General features: G+C 52.0%; 1 protein-coding gene across 1 annotated transcript in view; it reads right to left on the bottom strand.

Annotated features, from left to right (window-relative positions):
* Window positions 1-20,488, bottom strand: part of CROCC2 (ciliary rootlet coiled-coil, rootletin family member 2) — a gene marked incomplete at both ends in the record, with an annotated part of 57,125 nt that overhangs the window by 9,938 nt on the left and 26,699 nt on the right. Inside the window, 13 exons of the mRNA XM_080932960.1 lie at window positions 515-648; window positions 1,302-1,422; window positions 2,226-2,400; window positions 2,607-2,965; window positions 4,072-4,239; window positions 4,609-4,768; window positions 5,294-5,511; window positions 8,859-9,002; window positions 11,444-11,557; window positions 15,349-15,525; window positions 16,398-16,567; window positions 16,874-17,001; window positions 19,669-19,862. Coding sequence (XP_080789086.1) covers window positions 515-648; window positions 1,302-1,422; window positions 2,226-2,400; window positions 2,607-2,965; window positions 4,072-4,239; window positions 4,609-4,768; window positions 5,294-5,511; window positions 8,859-9,002; window positions 11,444-11,557; window positions 15,349-15,525; window positions 16,398-16,567; window positions 16,874-17,001; window positions 19,669-19,862 — 2,262 coding nt within the window. The remainder of the gene's footprint in view (window positions 1-514; window positions 649-1,301; window positions 1,423-2,225; window positions 2,401-2,606; window positions 2,966-4,071; window positions 4,240-4,608; window positions 4,769-5,293; window positions 5,512-8,858; window positions 9,003-11,443; window positions 11,558-15,348; window positions 15,526-16,397; window positions 16,568-16,873; window positions 17,002-19,668; window positions 19,863-20,488) is intronic.

Below are 20,488 nucleotides of genomic sequence, written 5' to 3'. Positions count from 1 at the left end.
TCACACCTCTGCCCAGAGCAAACTCATCAGTCAATGCATTACTATACCTCTGGTTTGTGGTGGCGTCCTTCACTGAAAGGGCAGAGGGAGGTCAGAGCCAGCTTCTGTCCTATGGCCTGGCTGCTCCTCTCTAGGGGTTCTAGGCCCCAATATCCTCACCAAAGATTGAAACTCTAAAAGCTACTCAACATAGAAATACATACTTGAACCCCACACCAACCCTTTTGTGTCTGAGTGATACAGAATGAAAGTTGGCTCAGAGCCAGGCAGGGCTTCCCTGTGCCTACTGGTGTGGCCTCAGATGCTTGTATAGACCTGGAAGACTGAAATCCAGCCCTAGCTCGGCCAGCCCTTACAAGCTCTGTCCCCACTGCCAGATCTCAGTTCCAGTAGTCTGTAAAGTAAGATCTAGGACCACCTCAAAGATAACTCTGATGGGATAGGCCCAAGGCCCATGTTCTGATGACCATGATGATCTATTAGTTTGTCTGTAGAGAGCTCCTAGGAGTCCTACCTTCAGCCTTCTCCTCTCCTGGCCTGCAGCTCGTGTGATCCCCAGGTGCTCTGCTTCCAGCCTCTGGAGTGCCTCCTTCTGCAGGGCCCGAGCTGCCTGGGCTCTGTGCAGTGCGCTCTCAGCCCTGCGCTGCGCTGTGGGGGAAGCAGTGTGGCTTGAGGCTCCTGTGCTTGGCCTCTATGGGGTAACTGCCATTTGGCATTGCCCTGTCCCAGTTCACTGGCTGCTAGTAGGCTCAGTGAGCCGAGGCAAGTGTCATCTGGGTACAGGGATGGGAGAGGATCCCTGTCTCTGTAGGAATGAGGGGGGTGGTTCTGGGTTTGACCTTCTGACCTCGGGTCACTGATCCCTGTATCTTTCCTGCTCTCTTTGCCTGCCATCTTTCCCTTCTTTTCTGGACTCTGGGCTGTCCCCCTGCACTGCCTTTTTAATGTGGAGGGTAGAAAGTTTAAAGTAGTTGGGGGGAAAAAAACCAGGCCAATGGCCTCTCTGAGGTGACAAGGGATTCATGTGGCTTTCTGGGGGAGGGGGCATGCCAAATAGAAGGTACAGCTGCAGCTGGCCTAAGGTGGAACTGCAGGGGGTGGCGGATGAGCTGACTCAGCAGGCCCCAGAGGTGCTAGAGCTTTCCCCTCTAATGGATGGACACCACTGAGAAAGGTGGCACTGAGCCAACCTGGAGGTTGGGCACAGTCCCAGACCTACCCTAGAGCCCTCCGGAAGCCTAACACTAAAAGTGGGCAGGGAAGGGACATGGGAGGTGAACTCGTAGGAAGGACGGGTTCACCTTCCTCTGCATCTGCTAGGTCTCTCTGTAGCTGCTTTACACGGCTCTGTAGGTGGATGCGCTCCCTCTCTGCCTCTCTCAGCTGGCTGCTCAGACTGGCCACCTGAATGCCAGAGTTGTCCTAGGAAGAAAAAAATGAACTCAGCAGGGTGGTGTGGCAGGCAAGAGGGAGGGGACAAGCTATTTACCAAAGAGCTGGGAGGCAGGCAGGCAGCTCCTAGTCTAGCCCATAGCATACGGGGCAGGACAGTGGGATGAAGTGGGCCACAAGCTTACAGGAGAGGACAGCTATAGTGGGTGGTTGAGCTCACACACTAGCCCGGGAAGGCACAGAAGCTGGAGAAAGGGCTAGATCTGAAGAACCTAAGACCATGGACGCAGGGTAGGGAGCTGCCAGGGGTGTCCCTAGGAGGATGGAGTTGTAGGCCAAGGACTAGAGCTAAGAAACCTGCCCACAGGTCCAGCACTGGGGAAGAGGGAGCTCAAAGAGAAGAGAGGGAAAGCTCCTGTGAACTCAGTCATCCTCTGTTCCAGGCTCGTAAGGAGACAGCTACCGTGTCCCTGGTACATAGTACGAGTCCCAGGACCGTGGGCATCAGTGAGAAGCTACAGGGGAGAGTGTCCCCATATGAGAGACTGTGGGAGACACTCAGGTGACCTCTGCCCCAGGATTGTTTTAGCAGGGCAAGTCCCACAGCATTTGCTGCCTACTCTAAAGGATGGTGTGGCCCTGTGCTGTGTGAGGTATTTGGGTTTGAGAAGTGGAGCCATGCCTGGCATTTCTCACCACAATGCACTTTAAAAACTGACCACAGTGTACTTTCTAGGGTCTCAATGGGCCGGGGACAGCAGTTTTGCGTGAGTGACTGAGCCTCCCAGAGTCCCATCTTTGGAAAGGTTTGATAGAGATTAATCTCATCTTACCCGTTCCTGCTGGGCCTCGCGAAGCTTTTGCACCAGTTCCCTTAGGGCATCCCTTACAAAGGCCACATCAATGACCTCTGAATTAGGATCTACAGGTACAGGTGAGGGCCGTCGGGCAGGAGAGGAGGATCTAGTAGGGGGACTGGCCCTTTGCTGTCCAGGACGAGTCTGGGAGCTACCTGCAGGAGACAAAAGCTGAGGGAATGAGGTAGAAACAGACACAGCCATCCTGTGCCTTTCTATAGCTCCTGCCTATAGAGCTGAGAGCAAGGATACAGGAAGCACAGACTCCTAAAGTTGTTAGGACCTCACTATGTGGGTCGTAAGGCTTGGGGAAAGGTTGGGCTACTCGGGTTGGGTATAAAACATAGTGGAAAACACTTACCTCTTGTGGGAGACTGGGTCCTCTTTGGAGAGGCCAAAATGTCCTGACTCTGGCCTAGGCCACTGCAGAGCGTGGACCACAGCCGGCCCAGCTGGGCTTCTGCGTCCTGCCTAGCACCCTCAGCCCTGGCCAGCTCCTGTTCCAAGATGTGGACTCTCCTGCAGGCACTGTCCAGGCTCGTTTGAAGGCTGTCAGCCTGGTTGCTGGCCTGTTGTAGCTTCCTGGTGATTCTGCGCAGCTCAGCCTGCAGGGTCTGCTCAGCCCTCTGGCTCTCACAAAGATGACCCTCAAGCTGCTTTTCCCTGGCCTCCCCTGCAGCCTCTACTTCTGCCAGCTTATGCCGTAGCTCTAGAACCTAGAGGAAGAATGTTGGGGCTCAGATGTAGGCTTCTGATATCTCGGCTGGTCGGCCAAAGGCGTAGCCAGGCCAGTGGGGAAACCCTGTTCAGTATATCCTTTGATGACTCTTAGGATCATCCTAAGACAGGTTATAGCTAGAAGGAACCGTAGACCTACTTCCTAGTGTGTTTAGCAGGCAGATATACCTAAGTCAGATGAAGACTGTCCCTCCTTTAGCAGGCTCTGCTGGCAATGTCTCAGCTAGTTATGGCCAGAGACTGGCTGTCCTCTGCAGCTAGGGACCCAGCTCAGCCTCTGCTCCCCATATGCTTTGTTATATTTCTTGCCATGGGACAATATCTGTGCCCCCCATAGTTGTGTATGCATGAACAGGAGATGCACTGGCTGTGGGGAAGAGGGAAAGACAGCCTGCTCCCTTCCACCGAGCCAGAGCAGGGGCCCGACCTCATCCCCCTTTCTGGGTGGCTGCAGCGTAACAATGACCTTATTCACAGAAGGAGGTGTGCAGCTGAGGTCATTCCGGGTCACATGGGCTTGGGAGCTAAGCCCCCCCCCCCATTCTAGGCATGACTGGTGTTCAAGACAGCCAGGCATGCAGTTTGGGTCTGAAAGCTGGCGACTGCTGAGCTCAGAAAGGCCCCTCTGTTCTTGGTGGCATGCGGTACCTTTAATACACTGAACTACAGTCCTGGTTGTGGCTGAGCGTCGTGTCTCAGGATCTGGCACAGGGGCTGTGTGCAGGGGGACATTTGTGCAGGGGTTGGGCATGTGTGATGAGGACAGGCCAGGGCCTAGGCATTAATTCATGACTTGAAACCTCTCTACCTGGCTCCTACCCAGAACTTTGCCTGGCATCTGGGCCCATTTTGGCTCTAAAAACAAATCTGGGGAATTAAGAGGTCACACCTGTAACCATCCCCTTTGCCCTCAGATCCCTTTCGCCTGCCCCTTGCTGCACACGGTTAGGTTACAACAGGATGCTGGGTGGAGAGAAAATGGGCATCACCTTCACTGCCTCCTAACTCCCATAGATGTCCCCATGGACCTTGTCTTGGTCCCCAGACAAGTGTTCCCCCCAAGAGGGATGAGAAGCTTTCCTACCTCCTTCTGGACACCATCACGAGCAGCCTGAGCCTCAGCTATCTGCCTCTGCAGCTCTAGTGCCTCCTGCAGGTTCTTCCGTCGGTGTTCTGCATCCCTAGAGACCTGGGCCTGCAGCTCACTCACCTCCTGTCTCTTCCTCTGGTTCTCAGCTCCCAGTGTCCTTACCTAGGGGCAGGGCTGAGGGGTCAGGGATTCAGAAGCCCCAGTGGTCTCTGCCTCTTCTCATATGTTCTCCATTTAGGGGCTATCTCTATTCAAGGGACCTCAGTTCTGGGCAGAGGGATTGGGACCCAACCTTTCCTATTCTTTGGACACACAGCTGGAACTCCTTTCTATGTAGGTATTGCCTGGGCAGCATAGGAGGCAGCTTTGGGTTAGTTATGGCTCTCACTAGGGGAGTAACTCTGGCTAGTGTTGCTCTACACAAAGGGAAGGAGTAAGAACCTGACACCCAGGATGGCTATGAGGCAGGAATGGGGAGGACAGAGCAGGTTCAGTGGGCTGTAGAGTTTGGGTGGGTAGAGGTGCCCTCACCTGTCTGTGGCGTTCCTGGAGCTTCCGACGGCTATCCCTCTGAGCCCGTTCTAACTCCTGCAGCCTGGTCCTCAGCTCAGAGGCTTCCTTCTGAGCTGCCACTTGGGCCTCCTGAAGTAACAGCAACTTCTGCTCCTGCTCCTCCTTGGACCTCTTAAAACTGAGCAGGCCACAGGCTGGTTGGACCCTGGACCCAGAGCTTCCCTGATCTCCCCAGGGATCTGCTCTTCTCTGTGCTCTATCTACCATAGGCTGCCCCCAGACAACCTCTGGAAGGCTCCAGTTACCTTTGGCTCAGAGTCTATCTGGACCTGAGTGACCAGAAGTGTGGGCTCTGTTCCCTTTCCCCTTTCAGCTTCTCTTTAGCTTACCCTTACATATCTCTCTATCAACACCCCCAGAGACCCCACAGCTAGCCCAGTTTTCCAAGTCACTCACAGGGACTTTGTTTCCCTGGCCTGTTAGGCCTGCTAGATGGGAACTTTTTATGGATAGGAACAGGTTGGCCTGGTCCCTAGCCTCTCTACATAGGTTGGCACTCATTTGTAGTCACTTAAAACTAGGCAGCTAAAGGTTGCCTTTACTGTCTTTCTGGCCCAGTTTATAGGCTACCCCCTGGCTCGCCCTGTCACCATGGCCTGGCTGAATAGCAGGGCTGCAGGCGTCCCCATAACTACTGTCATACGTTGCCTTCTCTTGCTCAGCCCTGTGGATGGTGGCCCGCAGCTCAGTGTTGGAATGTTGCAGTACATCCTTCTCTTGAACTTCATCGTCTAGTGCCCGGCGAGCCTCCAAGGCCTCCCGGCGTAGCCTCTCACGACCCTCTTCACTGTCCTGAAGTTCTTGGCGCAGTTCAGCCAGCCTCTCATGAGCCACATTCAGCTGTGCCTGCAGCCCCTCAGCCTAAGGGAGAAATATGCTCTTGTGACCAGCTGAGGACCATGGGCTGTGGTTGCACAAGCAGCTGTTCCAGGAACCTGAGGGAGTACAGGATTCTGACTCTGAGTCGGTATTCCTGGGTTTTCCAGCACTTGAAAAAGGAAAGTAGCTCCTGGCCTAGCTCTACCCTATGTTCATTCTGAAGAAATCTGGGATGTTGATCAGTGGGCAGCAAGGCCTGCCTGGGGCATGACTTTGTCCACATATCAGCTACCATTATTGATAGCCCCTCCCACCCACTAAACCCAGAGTCTGCTCCTCCCTTCGGATAACTATGTAGGTAGCTGGTCAGCAGCCCCGGTGACCAGCCAGTTAGCATCAACAACTGCATAGTCCTCGCTCAATCTTCCCCTGGAACCTCCCCCTCATCTTTTCCCAAGAGTTCAGGAGATATGGGAGTGAGAGCTCAGGCATCTGTGCCTCCAAGTTCTCCAGCAGGCTCAGAGCCTCTCAGGCCAGGATGCTTTGCTGCTGAAGTAGATGTCTTGAAGGCAAGGCTCAACCATAGGAACATGGATACCCTCAAACTTGAGGGAGGCCACTTAGTACCTCTGTGGGCTGACCCAGGGAAGGCAGAGGGTTACAGGTTTAAGTTCCCATCTCTTGCTGGCTGGCCCATAGCTCACAGGATGAACCCCCCTATCATGCTAAAAACAGGGATGGCGCCTGCACACTGCAGGGGGTACCAAAGTTGGTTTCCTGCCCTGAGAATGAGGTATCTCTGGGGAGATGGATCTGGAGGAGGGGGCAGTCTGTTCTCAGCTCCTAGGCTACAGAGTATGGACTTGCTGAGAGATCTCAAAGTCCCAACCTACAACTCTGACTAGAAGCCTCAGAGAAGGCTCCATCCTGGCTCTCAAGTGTCCCTGGGGAGGAGGTGGAAGAAGCCAGCAGGGACATACGAAGAGAGGAAGCCACAAGAACTCAGTGGTGTTGAGTGGCTGGTTTGCCAAAAGCAAACCCCTCTTCACTGGCTGTTTTCACGGGACATTGTCCAGGCCCCCGGCCGGCCCGGCTCCAGAGTCCGCCCCACTGTTATTGTTGTTCTGTTTTTGGGAAGGGCCAGGGCCTCCCCACTGCTTCCCTCCCACCCCCACATGTGGGAGCCACAACCGTGCAGAGCATTTTCCGCTGAGCTCAGCAGAATCCACCCAAAAGGTCAAGGACCAGGGAAAGGGCCCTGTCCATCATAAAAGGAGCTGCGCTCATTTCCCGGAGCAGGGGAGATGAAAATAAGCAAAACAAATGGGGGAAGGGCCCCCTGCTGCCAGGCCACCTCCTCCCCCGCTGTCCAGCACCCCCACCCACCCCCTCTTGAGGACATCCATCCCTTTTGCAGGAATTTTACAGCCAAATCGCTTAATGTGATTATAATAATTATTTCTTTACTAGAAGTTGTATAAACAGTCTCTTTTGAATTTTTTTTTTTTTGCAGAGAAGCAACTCCAGAGCTCTGCAGGGAGCAGGGTAGCGAGGCAAACAGGGGAGGGGCCTGTGTGTGCATACACGCATGCATACACCAGTGGAGGCTTTCATGTGTGCTTTGGTGCACATCCAAAGAATATGTGTGTATGCATGTGAATGTCTGTTTACACAAGTATCATAGAAGTACTTCTAAATACCCATGTGTGTTTACTGTTCATCTACACGCACATGTATATGTTTTTAGAGTGTCCTTATGAGCTTTCATATGTGACCCCCACATGTGTGTATGTGAATGCATGGGGTGTACATACACATATTACTTAGTATGTATACACCCCTTAGTGTGTACATGTGTTCATAGATGTAATCTTCAGAGTGCACACAGGTGGAAGGCATCAACACGCAGGTTTACATGTGTGAGAACCCTGAGAAGGTCTGCAAAGTCCTCCGGTCGAGAGTGAGGAAATTCTGAGTCAACCTGGCACCTGGGACATTCTTCTGCTCATTTCGTTCTGCAATTGTTTTCCACCTGGTCCCCTGGTCCCCATCACTTCCTGGGGGGCTTCCTTACTGAAAACTTGACCTTGCTGTGAAGCTCACATCCATCTCGCCAGAGCGAACGAGGCCCCCTTTCCAGATCCTTCCCTCTCTGCACTTCGCTTCTCCATGTGGCCGCTGACCAGGCCTGACTTTGAAATCTGTTGGAAGGAACTCTTTCTCTTTGGGGCCAATATAAACAGCCTGTCATGTTCAGTCATGCTCTCTTCCTCTCCCGGGCTCTTGGCCGGCCCCTTGGGGTGTGCTTGGGGAGGGAGAGCCCTCTCCTCACCACACCAGGCCAGCTGCCCTGCCTGCCAACCTTGGCACACAGCCCAGGAGTTGTGAGGCCGCTTTGTCCCCACAGGCCCCCCCCCCCCGGGTTCTGGCTGACCCTCCTCCATCTCGGTCCACACACCCTCCTGCCCTTACCTCTCTCAGGCGCCCCCAAGTCCTGTCAGAAATCCTCAGAAACACCTTTCCATCTGCTGGCCCGCTGGGCCCCCTGGCCTAGCTGTGGCCTCCTCTGGCCCCGCCCAAGACTGCCCCTCACCCTGTCATGATCATGTGGCGCCTGGAGCCCCTGTGTGAGCATCAGAGCGCACGAATATCCCTAAAACTCTCACCACCATCCCACTTCTCCTGCCTTTCTGCCCTGGGCTCCCTAAACTCAGCTTCCATTGACTTTACTTCATCTAATATGGGGTCACACCTCTTGTGCAGGCAGAGCCTAATTCCCTCGGGGCTCCCCACGGCTCCTTAGGTGGACAGGTTTCTTAGCTAGAACCCTCTCACCCCAGTGTCACAGTGGCCTCTCAGCTGACAGGCTTGGGGGGCGGGGCTGTAGCACAGCTAATGAGAGCTCCCTGTGTCTGAAACCTAGTCTCTGAACTGTGCAGACGTGAAGATTAGGCTTTGGAGGCCCAGGAGCCTGTGCTATGTGGTTCTGATCAATTGTCCATGGCTAGCCTCCCTAGGTAGCCAGCCTCCAACTATCCCAAAAGGAGCACAGGTGAGGCGTTCTGTGGTCTTTCTCGGGTGAGGCAGGACTAGCGGCAGCCATGACCGAGACTCGCATTTACTGTAGCAAACTACAGAAGCTTTGCTTTCTCTCAGCAGTGGCTCTGCCCTGTCAGGCCTGGTTCTTTTAGAGCCAGATCTATGACTTTGGGCTAGAAGTAGTACCATCTATTAGGCCAGGGCCAGCTTTCCCCAGCTGATGTCAGGAGCTCGATGTCATTTTACTGCTCCGAGAGATGCCTCTGGTTGCCAGACCAAATGGGGCAGTTGTTTGTCTCTTCCTGATCCCGGGATGCTCTCCCTTCTCCCAGATCCCTCCTCGCTCTCACCTCTCTCCTCACACAGCTTCTCTCAGCTGCTATCTCGCGGAGCTTGTCTCTCAGCATCCCAGCTTCTCTCTGGTGGGTGGAGATTGCCTCTTCAAACTGGACATGGAGGGTTCTCAGCTCTTTGGTCATGGTGGTGATGGCGGCCTGGGGATGGAGAGACCACTGGGTTTGTGGGAAGCTGGTCTGAGGCCTGACTGCCAGGCCCCAAGACAAGCATGAGGAGTGGGTGCTCTGGGATTTTCAAGCAATGACCATGGCAACTGAGTGGACATGGCCTAGCTCAGGGGCTCAGATCTCCTCCCTTTGCCTAACATTCCTGTTCAGTTTATGTAGAGGGGGCAGAAGAAACCACTCAGCAAGTGAAAAGGTCCTGTCCTCACTGGCACTAGCATGCGAGGTCACTTGGCCAGGCAATGGATCTGGGAATGAGCCTTCTCCACCCCAATGCAGTTTTCTGGTTACTTGGGTCACCCAGGTCTGGCTCGACATGGAGCATTTGAAGTTTCCGCTTTGAGACCTACAGTATCCAGTATGGTCGATGTTGGGCCAGCGTGGGGTAAGGAGGACACATCCCAATGGAGAGCTGTGGTAAGGGTCTGGGTACTGATCAACATGTATGTACTGTCAACATGGCTCCCGGTTTCTTGAAATTTCTAGTGAGTAGGTGACTATAGGGGAAATCTACCACCCTGCGATCTATAAAGATATGTGCGCAGTCTCATCTGCAGAATGCCACCATTGTAGCTTTGTGGCTGTGACAGTGCTGGAAGCAGTGTGTGCCCTGTCACGCCACAGCCTATAATCGCCTCTCCAGGGGTCAGCTGACTGCTGAGCACCCAACGGAGCCAGGGGTCCTCTAGGCACCAGCTCAGTGTGAAGCACTTATTTATCCAGACAAAGATGGTACTCTGCTCACCTTGACACTGCTGTACTGAGGCCCAGTGCAGCCCTGGGTCAGGACTCGTCCCCACTCACTCTGGGGCCGACTCTAGGCCGCACGTGGGTCTCTGCCAGGACTCCAAGGTCCTTGCATTTGGAAGAAAACACTCATTCCCCTTGTTAGGCTACTGTGCCTGACTGGGGATGGAACCAGCTAGTCAGAAGAGCTGGGTTATCACGATGCCAGGCTACCTCAGAGCCTGCAGTGCTACGAAGAGCCCAGTACTACACGGAGACCCCACTCCCACACCTGCATCCTGCAGGCCATCTGGGGTTAGTGCTGTATATAGGTTTCATCAACCCCACCGTTGGCTCTGGTCCTTGGCCCCTGCTCTCCTCACCCGGCACCTAGGATGGCCAGGTCATGGCTCTGTGCCCACACAGTCCAGGATTGCTTGCTCAGTGAGATTGCGGTTTCTTGTGAATCTTGGGGACCAGCTCCTGGAGGCAGTGATGACTCAGGCCAGAGGGCCCCTCCACCCATCAGTGGCTCAGTGCCATGTCACCCCACAGCTGGGGTTCCTTGGCTGCACTTCCCCTCTCTCAGTGGGTTTTAATTTCCATTTTCTAAGCTGAGGTGGCAAAAGAACCCTTAATGAGCTCCCTGAGGAGCTGTGCTGGCTAGAATGCCTGGTCCCTAGCCCAGGGGGAGACTTGGCCAGCATGAGAGAAGGCTCCAGAAGCCAGCATTGGCTCCTGCAGAGGCCAGTCTGTGAACAGGAGATGGCAGCTTCCAGGGACTTAGGATGCTTTCCTACCCAATAGGGTGGAGACGGATAAGGGGACAGCATGTTAAAAAAAGTGTAGCTGCACACTGAGGACCACTCCACACCTGTTGATGTACAGCCCTGGTGAGACACTGGGGGTGAGGAGACAGAGCAGAGGGAGTAGGAGCTAGAGGAAGCTCCTGGGGACTGGGTACCCCTTAGGTTGTCATATTCTGTGATGGGGGTGGTCTGAGTAAGTGTGTTGGGGGGTACACCTAATTGCCACACCATTTTCTACTACACAGTACTGAGCATAGGGCTCTACCTTCTTCCAACAGCATCACCAGGACACCCTCCCCAAGGGCTTGTCACCTTCACACACCTGCCTCCCACTCTAGCTGGGTGGTCTGCTCTCACTGCCCACGTGGACAACAGAACAGCTGTCTGAGAGCCAAAGGCTGGCCACAGGGACAGTCCTAGCTCCTCATTTAAAGGGCATCTCTACCAGTGAGACAGGAGTAGATCATGCCTGCCCACTACTGGCCTTTACTAGAATCAGCTTGAGCACAGGCAGGCAAGGCTCACGCTGTGTGGCCTGGGTCTATTCCTACCCCTAGCCGTTGCTACCCAGTGTATGGCCCAACTTGTCAGTCTGATTCCTGGGAGCACCAATTTCAGAGCCTGTAGCCACCACAAGCAGGGACTGGGGCATAGACAGCCATAATCACTTGGATATTCTCGCCATTGAGACAGTAGCTTTGTCCAGCGGGAAATTTGGAGACACCAGGGGGATACAAAACACACGAAGTCAGAAAGAGGGGAATATACTTCCAGGGCCAGACCAAAGGGGGTATTCTGGGGGCTCTGCTGGGTCTTGCTTGGCTATACATGACCAGGCAGTTGTCTGATCCTAGGCTGGGAACTGTCCGTGAGGCTCACCTCAGCTTGTGCTTGTTGGTTCTGGGCCTCCTGCCGGGCCCGTTCCAGCTCCTGGTTAGCTCCAGAGAGCTCCTTGCTCAACAGGTTCTTCTCTGCATCCTTCAGAGTCAGGGCCTGGACATGAGGAGAGAGCGCTTACGAGGGAGCTGGGGAACCGAAACTCCTTCAGAGGCACAATAGAATGTTCCTTATGAAGTTCCCTGCCAGGATTATAAGCTTTTGTTTGCTTACCCTGCCTCTAGGCAAGGGAGGGCCCTGAGCTCACACCTCCTAACACATCCTCCCTTTGGATGCTGAGCAAACCTTCCTGCTGCTTCCCTCCTTTCCATGGTTAGAATCCTGGTTTTCACTGGGCAGACTGGTGGATCACGATTTCCTGTTGTTCTGGGCAACTGCTTCCTACAGTGAGCAGGAAGAAGCCACCAGCAGCACTAAAACCAAAAATGCCTGTCTCATTAAGGGTGTGAGCAGGACATAGCAGCCTGACTCGGGGGAGACCCGGGGCGGTGGGGCTGGAAACAGACTTCAGCATTGTATCATTGATAATGCGAGGCACGGGAGCCCCGAGAACCCTGGATACCAGCTCAGGGAGAGTCTAGGAGAGCAATGGGCCACACTCATAATGTTAATATAAGACCTATGGTGGCAAGCATAGCACCTTCTTCAATGTTCCAGCCCCTCCACTGCATCCTTAGTCGAGGGTCAGCACACCCTCCATACTTGTAGCCACTCTGGTTATAAGTGAGGGTAGATGGGGGAACATCCCCTTAGCCTCCAGCCACCGTACCTCTACTAACCTCTGGGGTCTGCACTAACCCCTGGCTGATGGGATGGGTTGTATTGCTGATAAATTAAAGAATAACAAGAGTCTCCGAGGAAGAGAGGGGGTGGGGCAGGAACCCTGCCCCCCCTCCATGTTTTGAGCAATTAAACAAACAAACCTGTGCTCCTCACATATCCTTTGCCCCTTAGAACCCACGCTTGCTTTTTTTCCCCTCATGCTGGGAACCAGCCCACCCCTGGCCTGTGAGACCTTTGAGGCTTGGGACCTTGATTTGCCTTCTTGAAGTCCTCACTAATAGGCAAGATTAATAACAAGAAAGTGCCTGTTGACATTTTAGGCAAAAGGACATGAGAGACAGAGTGTGGCTCTCACTGCAGTGAGGTAGCAGGTCCCAGTTCAGGCCCAGCAGACAACAAGAATGGAACTTTAGGGGGAAATGGCCCTTTGTTGCCACCTGTCTTGTTCCTTTGAGGCCTGGTTCATGCAGTCTCTCTCCTTGCTTGAGGTCTCCCGAAGGCTCCTACGATAGACGATATCAGCTTCCTTCAGGAGGTACAACATGCATGTCTTCCCCGCCTGGGATGCTTCTTCACACTGGCAGCCTAACACAAGGGGCAGAGAGCCAGGGAAAGCCCGGTGGCTGCTGCGGTGACCATTGTCCACGTGCCTGGCTTCCTGTACCGTAGCACGAGAACACAATGTTATTGAGGCCATGCCATGGGCGCAGAGAAACCACCGGAAGCTGTCTTAGCCTGTTCTCCTCTTTCACTGAATCTTTAGTCTTGAGGGCTTATTGTGAAATCACGGAGCTGCAGTCTGATGAGAATAGGTAGTGTGGCTTGGTGGGTTGTCTCAGGTGGCAGTGAGGGACCCCATGGGGTCCTGGCCACTGCCCTTGCCCCATGCATGTTGCCTCCCTGAGCCTCTTCTCATACACCCACAGGGGTGATGCCGCTGAGTTCCAAGTAGCTCTGGATTCTCCACAGGTACAGCTTTGGCTTCAGGCTCTCTCTGTTCTCTCCAACTCCAGCCTTTGACCCCAGTCACCTTTATATTACTCCTGCTTGGTAATAGCCCTTGCATTCCATTACTTGAACCTGGTGTGGAGGACCTTGAGGACTCCTCTCCATTTCTAGCCTTCCAGCTCATACAGACATGTGCATCCCAGACTCTCATCCCAGCCATTTCTCCCATCTCAGCACCCTGCTCCTCTTGCAAGGCCCCAGCTTCCTTCAGCATAGGACACAGAGAGCTATGCAGTTAAAATCATGGTTCCCGAGATTCCAACTCACACCAGTCAGATTGGCCAAGATCCAAAACTCAGATGACAATAGATGCTGCCGAGGATGTGGAGAAAGAGGAACACTTCTCCACTGCTGGTGGGGTTGTAAACTGATATAACCACTCTGGAAATCAGTCTGGCGGTTCCTCAGAAAAATGGACACAGTGCTACCTGAAGACTCAGTTATTCCACTTCTGGGCATTTACCCCAGAGATGCTCCAACATACAACAAAGATACATGCACCACAATGTTTACTGCAGCTCTATTTATAATAGCCAGAAGCTGGAAAGAACCCAGATGTCCTTCAGTAGATGAATGGATACAAAAATTGTGGTACATTTACACAATGGAGTACTACTCAGCTATCAGAAACAATGGCCTAATGAAATTCTCAAGAAAATGATGCATCTAGAGAATATCATCCTGAGTGAGATAACCCAGTCACAAAAGAACAGACATAATATGCAGTCACTGATAATGGGATACTAACCCTAGAAAGCTCTGAACACCCCAGAAACAACCCACAGACTGTATGAAGATCAAGAAAAAAAAGAAGAAAAAAGAATATACTTTAATTAAAATAGAACTGTATCACATCCCCCTTTCCTTCCTACAGCCCCTCCCAGTTTTTCCCCTATCTCCTCAAATTAATAACCTCTTTTCCTATATTATTGTTACATATATACATATGTGTATGTATATGTACCCACAAATACTTAATTACAAACTTATAAAAATGTATTTGTATACTTTTATGTAAAAATGCTTTAAAATCTGTACATTTATCTTTGTTTTTTAAAATAAAGTTAAAAAAAAACATGGTTCCCATGCTCAGAGGGATTCTGTGTGGCTTCAGGTAGGAGATCAATGTGTGTACATCTCAATTTTCTACCAAACAGGATCATAAAAACTTGTGCTCGAGGATGCTGACAGTCAATTAGAGACACAATTTGACAATAAACCCTGCCTCTTCTATCCACCCATATTTTCTTGCAATCTGTGATTGGTGCAAGGAGGTCGTTGTCCTTGCTGACTGTGATAGCATATATGTTTTGTGTGTGTGTGTGTGTGTGTGTGTGTGTGTGTGTGTGTATACTTTTCTGTTCAATTCATTCCGCAATGAATTCATTAGGGTGGTCCAATTTCTTGAAGGAGACAGGGCTCAAGGATCTTTTAGACTCAGGGTCTAGACCTGTGGGATGGAGGAATGGTTAGGTTGGATGAGAACTATGTGGCTGAACCCTGAAAATGATGGGGTGACTGGCTGATTGGGTGAGTGGGCTGATAGACACAAGGATGAATAGCTGAACATGTAGCAAGTTGCAAGGACACCTCAGTGAGTCAATAGATGTAAAGCCACGTAAGTTGACGGATGGATGGGCAAGTTAATGGTCAAGTGTGTGGATGGATAACTGTGTATATTTCTGGATGGCCATGTCTGTGACTAGAGATCTGTGAGCAGAGAAAGAAAGATGTATAGTCAAGTAAGTAGAAGGAAGATGGATAGAATGTAACATTGTAGTGCATGGATGGGCAGGTGGGGTGAATGTGCAAAGAACTATATAAATGTATAGATTTATGTACGTTCGTACACAGGGGATAACGAATGAACGTGTGCATGGATAGCTGGGATATGGGCATGTGGTTAAATGGATGGGTGTGTAGATGGGTGAGTAGTGGGTGGACATCCGTTCACCAGCTTTCGTGCAGCAGACAAAGCTGTACCAACCTGGAAAGGATGCATTTGCTCAGAGCGGGGAAACTTCGGTACAGCCCTTGTGCTGGGACCAAGAAGGAAGTAAGGCAGGTAAGGCTCCCGTTTCCCACGTTACCATCACCTGCTGCATCTCGTGCTCCAGTTGAAGGAGGCTCTCGTCTCTCTCCTGCTTCAGGTTCTGAATCTCCCCCTGCAGCATTTCCCTGTCAGCTGTACTTTTTGTCAACAGGTCTTTCTGTTGTTCCATCCACTGGGCCGCAGCCTCTTTCTCCTCTGCCAGGGATAAACTGAGGGTGTCCTGGCCAAGGCAAAGGATAGGTTGTGAGGTCAGGAATGGGAGACTGGGAGGCCCTTAAGGCTTTACATTAAACTTTCTAGATCCCGAGAAGCTAGGGCTCGAGCCACCAAGTCTCTCTTTTTATCTTTTCTACAAGATCTCCCACACAGAAGCTGGGCAGGGTCTCTGTGGGTCTCAGAATCTACTAAAATCCAGTGGATTTTAAGCTGCTTCTGAATCTTTATCATGTGCCACTGCTGCAGGGGCATGGATAGACAGATGCGTATATAGATAAATACGGATGGATGATGGATGGATGGATGAATGGATGGATGGATAGATGGATGGATGGATAGATGGATGGATGGATGGATGATGGATGAATGGATGGATGGATGGATGGATGGATGGATGATGGATGAATGGATGAATGGATGGGTGGATGGAGGGAGGGATGGATGGATGGATGGATGGATGGATGAATGGATGGATGGATGGATGGATGGATGGATGGATAGATGGATAAATGGATGGATGGATGGATGGATGGATGGATGGATGGATGGATGATGGATGGATGGATGGATGGATGGATGGATGGATAGGCGAAGAACAGGATGTGACACAGAAGAGCCTCGGGGTACAACCCTGATAAGCAAGCATGAAGTTCTGGTCTATCAGCCTGAAGCCAGGACATTGGGTCCTTTGGGGTTCCTCTGTGAGCAGGAGCCTGCTGTGCACATCAGTGACCCCTCCCAGATACCACGCAAGGCCTTCCCTGACCTCTTAGAGCACGAAGACTAGCCAGGCCCCGACTCCCTCTCCTCAGCACCTCTGCTAGGAGGACATGGGAGACCACTGGGAAGGGGTTAAGTAGGCCCTGGAAGACAGACCTTCTCCCTGCGCAGACGCGCCAGGTCCTCTCTGTGGGCCAGCTCCTGGCGCTCCAAGGCCAGTTGTGCCTCCTGTTCTTGCTGTGCAGCCTGATGTTGCAGCTGCCCCAGGTCCCACTGCAGCTTCGTCTCTTGGACGTCCCAGTCACCTTTCAGCCGTTCTATTTCCACTGTGAAATGTGAGGTGTGTCATCATGGTGCCCTCTCCCCCTTAGAATCACCCTTGGCGGGTAAGTTGAGTGGAGGCACGGGTACCAGGATTGAGTACAGGGCAGGAGGCCATTGTACCAACCCTGTGGCTGCACCTCAGGTCTGAGTTCAGTGTTGGCTATGAGCAGGAGGGGCCAGGACTTCCCTGTGCATCACATGACCTCCAAGCCCTTGGGTCTTCCCTTAAGGGTCCATGGAGAGAGAATAATACTTATAGGGACTGAGTTCCTCCCAGCAGCGACTCAGGGGTGAGGGCAGAGTGACACCTTGCAAGGCCCTGCGAGCGAGCTGAGCAGCCTCGGCTTTTGCTTCCAGCTGCTCCTGCTGTGTCTGCAGCTGCGTTGTCAGTCGTTGGGCCTCAAAGAGGCTGTTCTCCAAAGAGTTCCTCTCAGCCCTGTGGTGAAGCATCAGACAGCAGGCACATGAACCACATGGTCCTGAAGGGTCTCCTTAGTTTGTACATGTAAGAATCAGTTATACCCTATGCGAAAACACATTTCAGGCCAAAGCCAGAAATGAAACAAAATAAACAAGTCACAGCAGAATAACTCAGAGTTATAAAAATAGAACAAATACAGAGGATATTTTAATCTCCTTAGGCCTGACATGAAAGCCAGAAGTGGCGGGGGGGAGAGGCCAACAGATCTGGATACACTTAAAGGCAGGAGGGATAGTTTTCCACACAAGAGATTCCATAAATCAACTTGGAAGGAAAGGGCAGATAATGAAACCCATCACTTTGTCTGCTAACTTAAGAAATTGATCTTTAAAAATGAAAAACAGAAAATGACAAGGGGCAGAATTGGAAGAAAATCTGTATTTAGTATTTGAACATAGGGATAAGTATCTATCATATACAAAGAGTTCTGGCCAATCACTAACAAAGTCAGCAAAATGGGAAAACCAATAGTTATGAAGAAAATATCAAATAGACAAAAGCACATGAAATGTTCTTTACCTTACTAGGAGAGATTAGGGCTCTAGGAGATTTGAACTACAGCCAGGCAGTGTCATTAATCATACAGCAGATTAACAACAACGTAAAGGCAATCATGCCTAGTGTTAGCAAGGGAGTGCTGAGGGAGACCAAGCATGCTGACCTTGTCCTGACGACACCTCACCCAGGCACCAATTCTAGGTCCCTGATAGCCAGAAACAGGAAGCCCACTCACTGTAGCTTTACACAGGGTGTTAGCCGGACTTGGCTGGAATACCACCAAAGAGGAAAATGTAGTCATCACAGTACACCTAACCCGAGCAGCATCATGCACTCAGCAAGGGAGGGGTCAGCCCCAGGACAGCCAGCAGAGCTAGTGTTTCAGGCCACGTGAGGAAAGTGGCCTGGACACACTGCATGCAGAGGTCATCATTCAGAAACTATGTGGAACGAGGTATAGCAACCCACAACAGTGCCCACTTTCAGTGTGGGTTACTGAAAACAGACAGCCCAGCAGTGACTGGCTAACCCAGCATGGCCAGCACAATTTGTCACTGAACTCTGGTCTCACCATGAACACTCCATAATGTAGCAGCAAGGTATGCCATCAAGGGGTAGGGGAGGCTGTGCCCTTAACCCTTTTGATGGTTTTACTGCAGCTCCTGTGTTACCCTAAAGGGTTCCAGAAAGCTGCTGGGACCCCTTCATGTGTGAGGGAAAAGTCCCCTGGGCCCAGGCTACATGACCTCAAAACCTCACTGTTTGTCACACCATACCCTGTCTCTCTTGTAACACTAAACATTCCCTGTTTCATGGATGAACATGCCCTCTGCCAGGGCATCCTTCCTTTGAGCAGCCTTGAAGCCTCCTCCTAGGAGTATACCTGGATTTGCCTCTGAGGTCTGCTCGTAGCCTGTGTGTCCGGTTTCGTTTTCACAGAGGCCCAAGAGCATCTCACTGTAGATGAGCTCAAGAGCGGAAGCCCGGTGTTACATGGTGAGGGCATATGGGGAGTGGCTCAGCTGCAGCATGATGTATGGGAGGGAGCCTGGCCCCTCTCACTGATGAGCGTCCAATGCTCTACGAATGGAGGGAGGCATGGACCAGGCATGCCCCCAGCAGCCCTGCCACCAAGGCTTCAGCTGGTCATCATGGTACATTGTCTGGTGGGTCTTCAGAGCTGCCATGTGCCTGTACCTCTGAATCCAGAGGTCAAGGCTGGATCCCACCTGTGGAGAGCTCTAACCAGGCTCATATTCAGGGCAGCATATGTTTCCAGGGCTCAGGACGCCCTCTGCTCTCATTCACCTGGGAAGCCTTCTCCAAATTTGTCATTGGGATGTCCGTACCAGCTTTTATTACAAGAGGTCAGTTCCGAGAAGTTGAAGGTCTGGGTCCTGCTAGTTCCCCATGGCCCTAGCATATGGAGTTACAGAGGAAAATCTTCCAGGAAGCCTTTCATGACTGAGAAGACTTTGGGGAGAAAAGCAACAGCTAGCCTTGGGTCTCTGAAGAGGCTATTGGACCAGCCTAAGATGTTGCCTCCAGGGGCACAATCCCAGTTTTGGGTGTTGCTGTTGGTTATGAGGACTCCCCCACCTCGATGTCAGGACCATGGGTGGACCCTACTCTAGACTGCACGGTCATGTGCCTCGGGCTCCCAGGGCTGCTAAGAAACAGCTGCTAGACAGAGGTTTCAGATGGGTTCTCTTGCTACCTCTAGGTGTCTCCCTGGGAAGGAAATCTCAGAGCCACGCAGCAGAGGGAGGGAAGGATTCCCTGGAGATGTAGAAGCTCTGGACACAGCCGACCTGAAGCTCCACCCCAAACTCACATTCTTAAGGAAGAAATTGTGTATCTTTCTTTTACTGGTCTAATCTGGGTTTCTGGTCTACCAGGGTTGCCCCCTGTCTTCAGGAAGATGACCTTGGGGCACCTTATCTAATACTGAATCATCTAAAAGACACATGTTTCCTCTTTATGCACCCCGTACCATATACCCACAGGGGACACAACCTGCCCCATGCCACTGTGCCCATATAGCACCTTTGCTGTCATACCACCAGGGACTGTCTGAGGGCAGGATCATGCGAGCTACACCCTGGCTAGTGATTGCTCTGGTACCTCAGATCAGCTGCCTCCTTGGTCACAAGCTCGTTATGTTTTTTCAGGGCTTCCTGCTTAGCCAGTAGTTGGGCCCGCTCCTCAGACAGTGTGTTCTTCTCATGGAGGGCTTCTTGCAGAATGTCCATCTGGGCCTCCTGGTCCTGCAGGCTCTGCGCCAGCTGCTTTTCTAGGGCCTGTTTCTTAAATGTGACCTAGGGGAGGAAAGAGGGATCATGTGGGGGGGGGAGAGGGAGGGAGGGAGAGAGAGGGGGGGAGGGAGGGAGGGAGAGAGGGAGAGAGAGAAAGAGAGTTGGGGGAGAATGCACCTGATATGGAGTTTTGAAACCTCAAGGTCCACTTCCAGTGACACACTTCCTCCAACAAGGCCACACCTCCTAATCCTTTCAAACAGATCCACTCCCTGGTGGCTAAGCATTCAAATGTTTGAGCCTATGGGGGGATATTCTCATTCAAACCACTTAATCTGTCAGGTGTCACAGTGACAGGATGAGAGTCCCTTTCTACTGGTCTGGGCAAGTGAAGACTGGCTTGAAGGACAGCAAGTGTTAGTTTCCACTTCGTCCTGCTCACTCATGTTTCTCACACTCTGTGAGATCAGAGTCACCTGGAGGCTAACTCAATGTCTTTCCGGGGAGCATCTGACTCAGTGAATCTTGGATGGGCAAAAGGCCTTGCACTGTAACTTACTTAAAGACTCCTGTGACATTGATAGGAAACAGGCTGAGGACCTCAACTAAGGCAACTCGAAAACGTGGAAGGCTAACTCTTAGTCTTTGGGTTAGGCAAACCGCAGGATCTAGGAAGTATGGACCATCAG

This window comes from Micromys minutus (assembly GCF_963924665.1).
Source record: "Micromys minutus genome assembly, chromosome: 19".
Taxonomy (NCBI): Eukaryota; Metazoa; Chordata; class Mammalia; order Rodentia; family Muridae; genus Micromys; species Micromys minutus.
The sequence above is the reverse complement of the archived record's forward strand: the minus strand, read 5'-3'. Positions and strand labels throughout refer to the sequence as shown.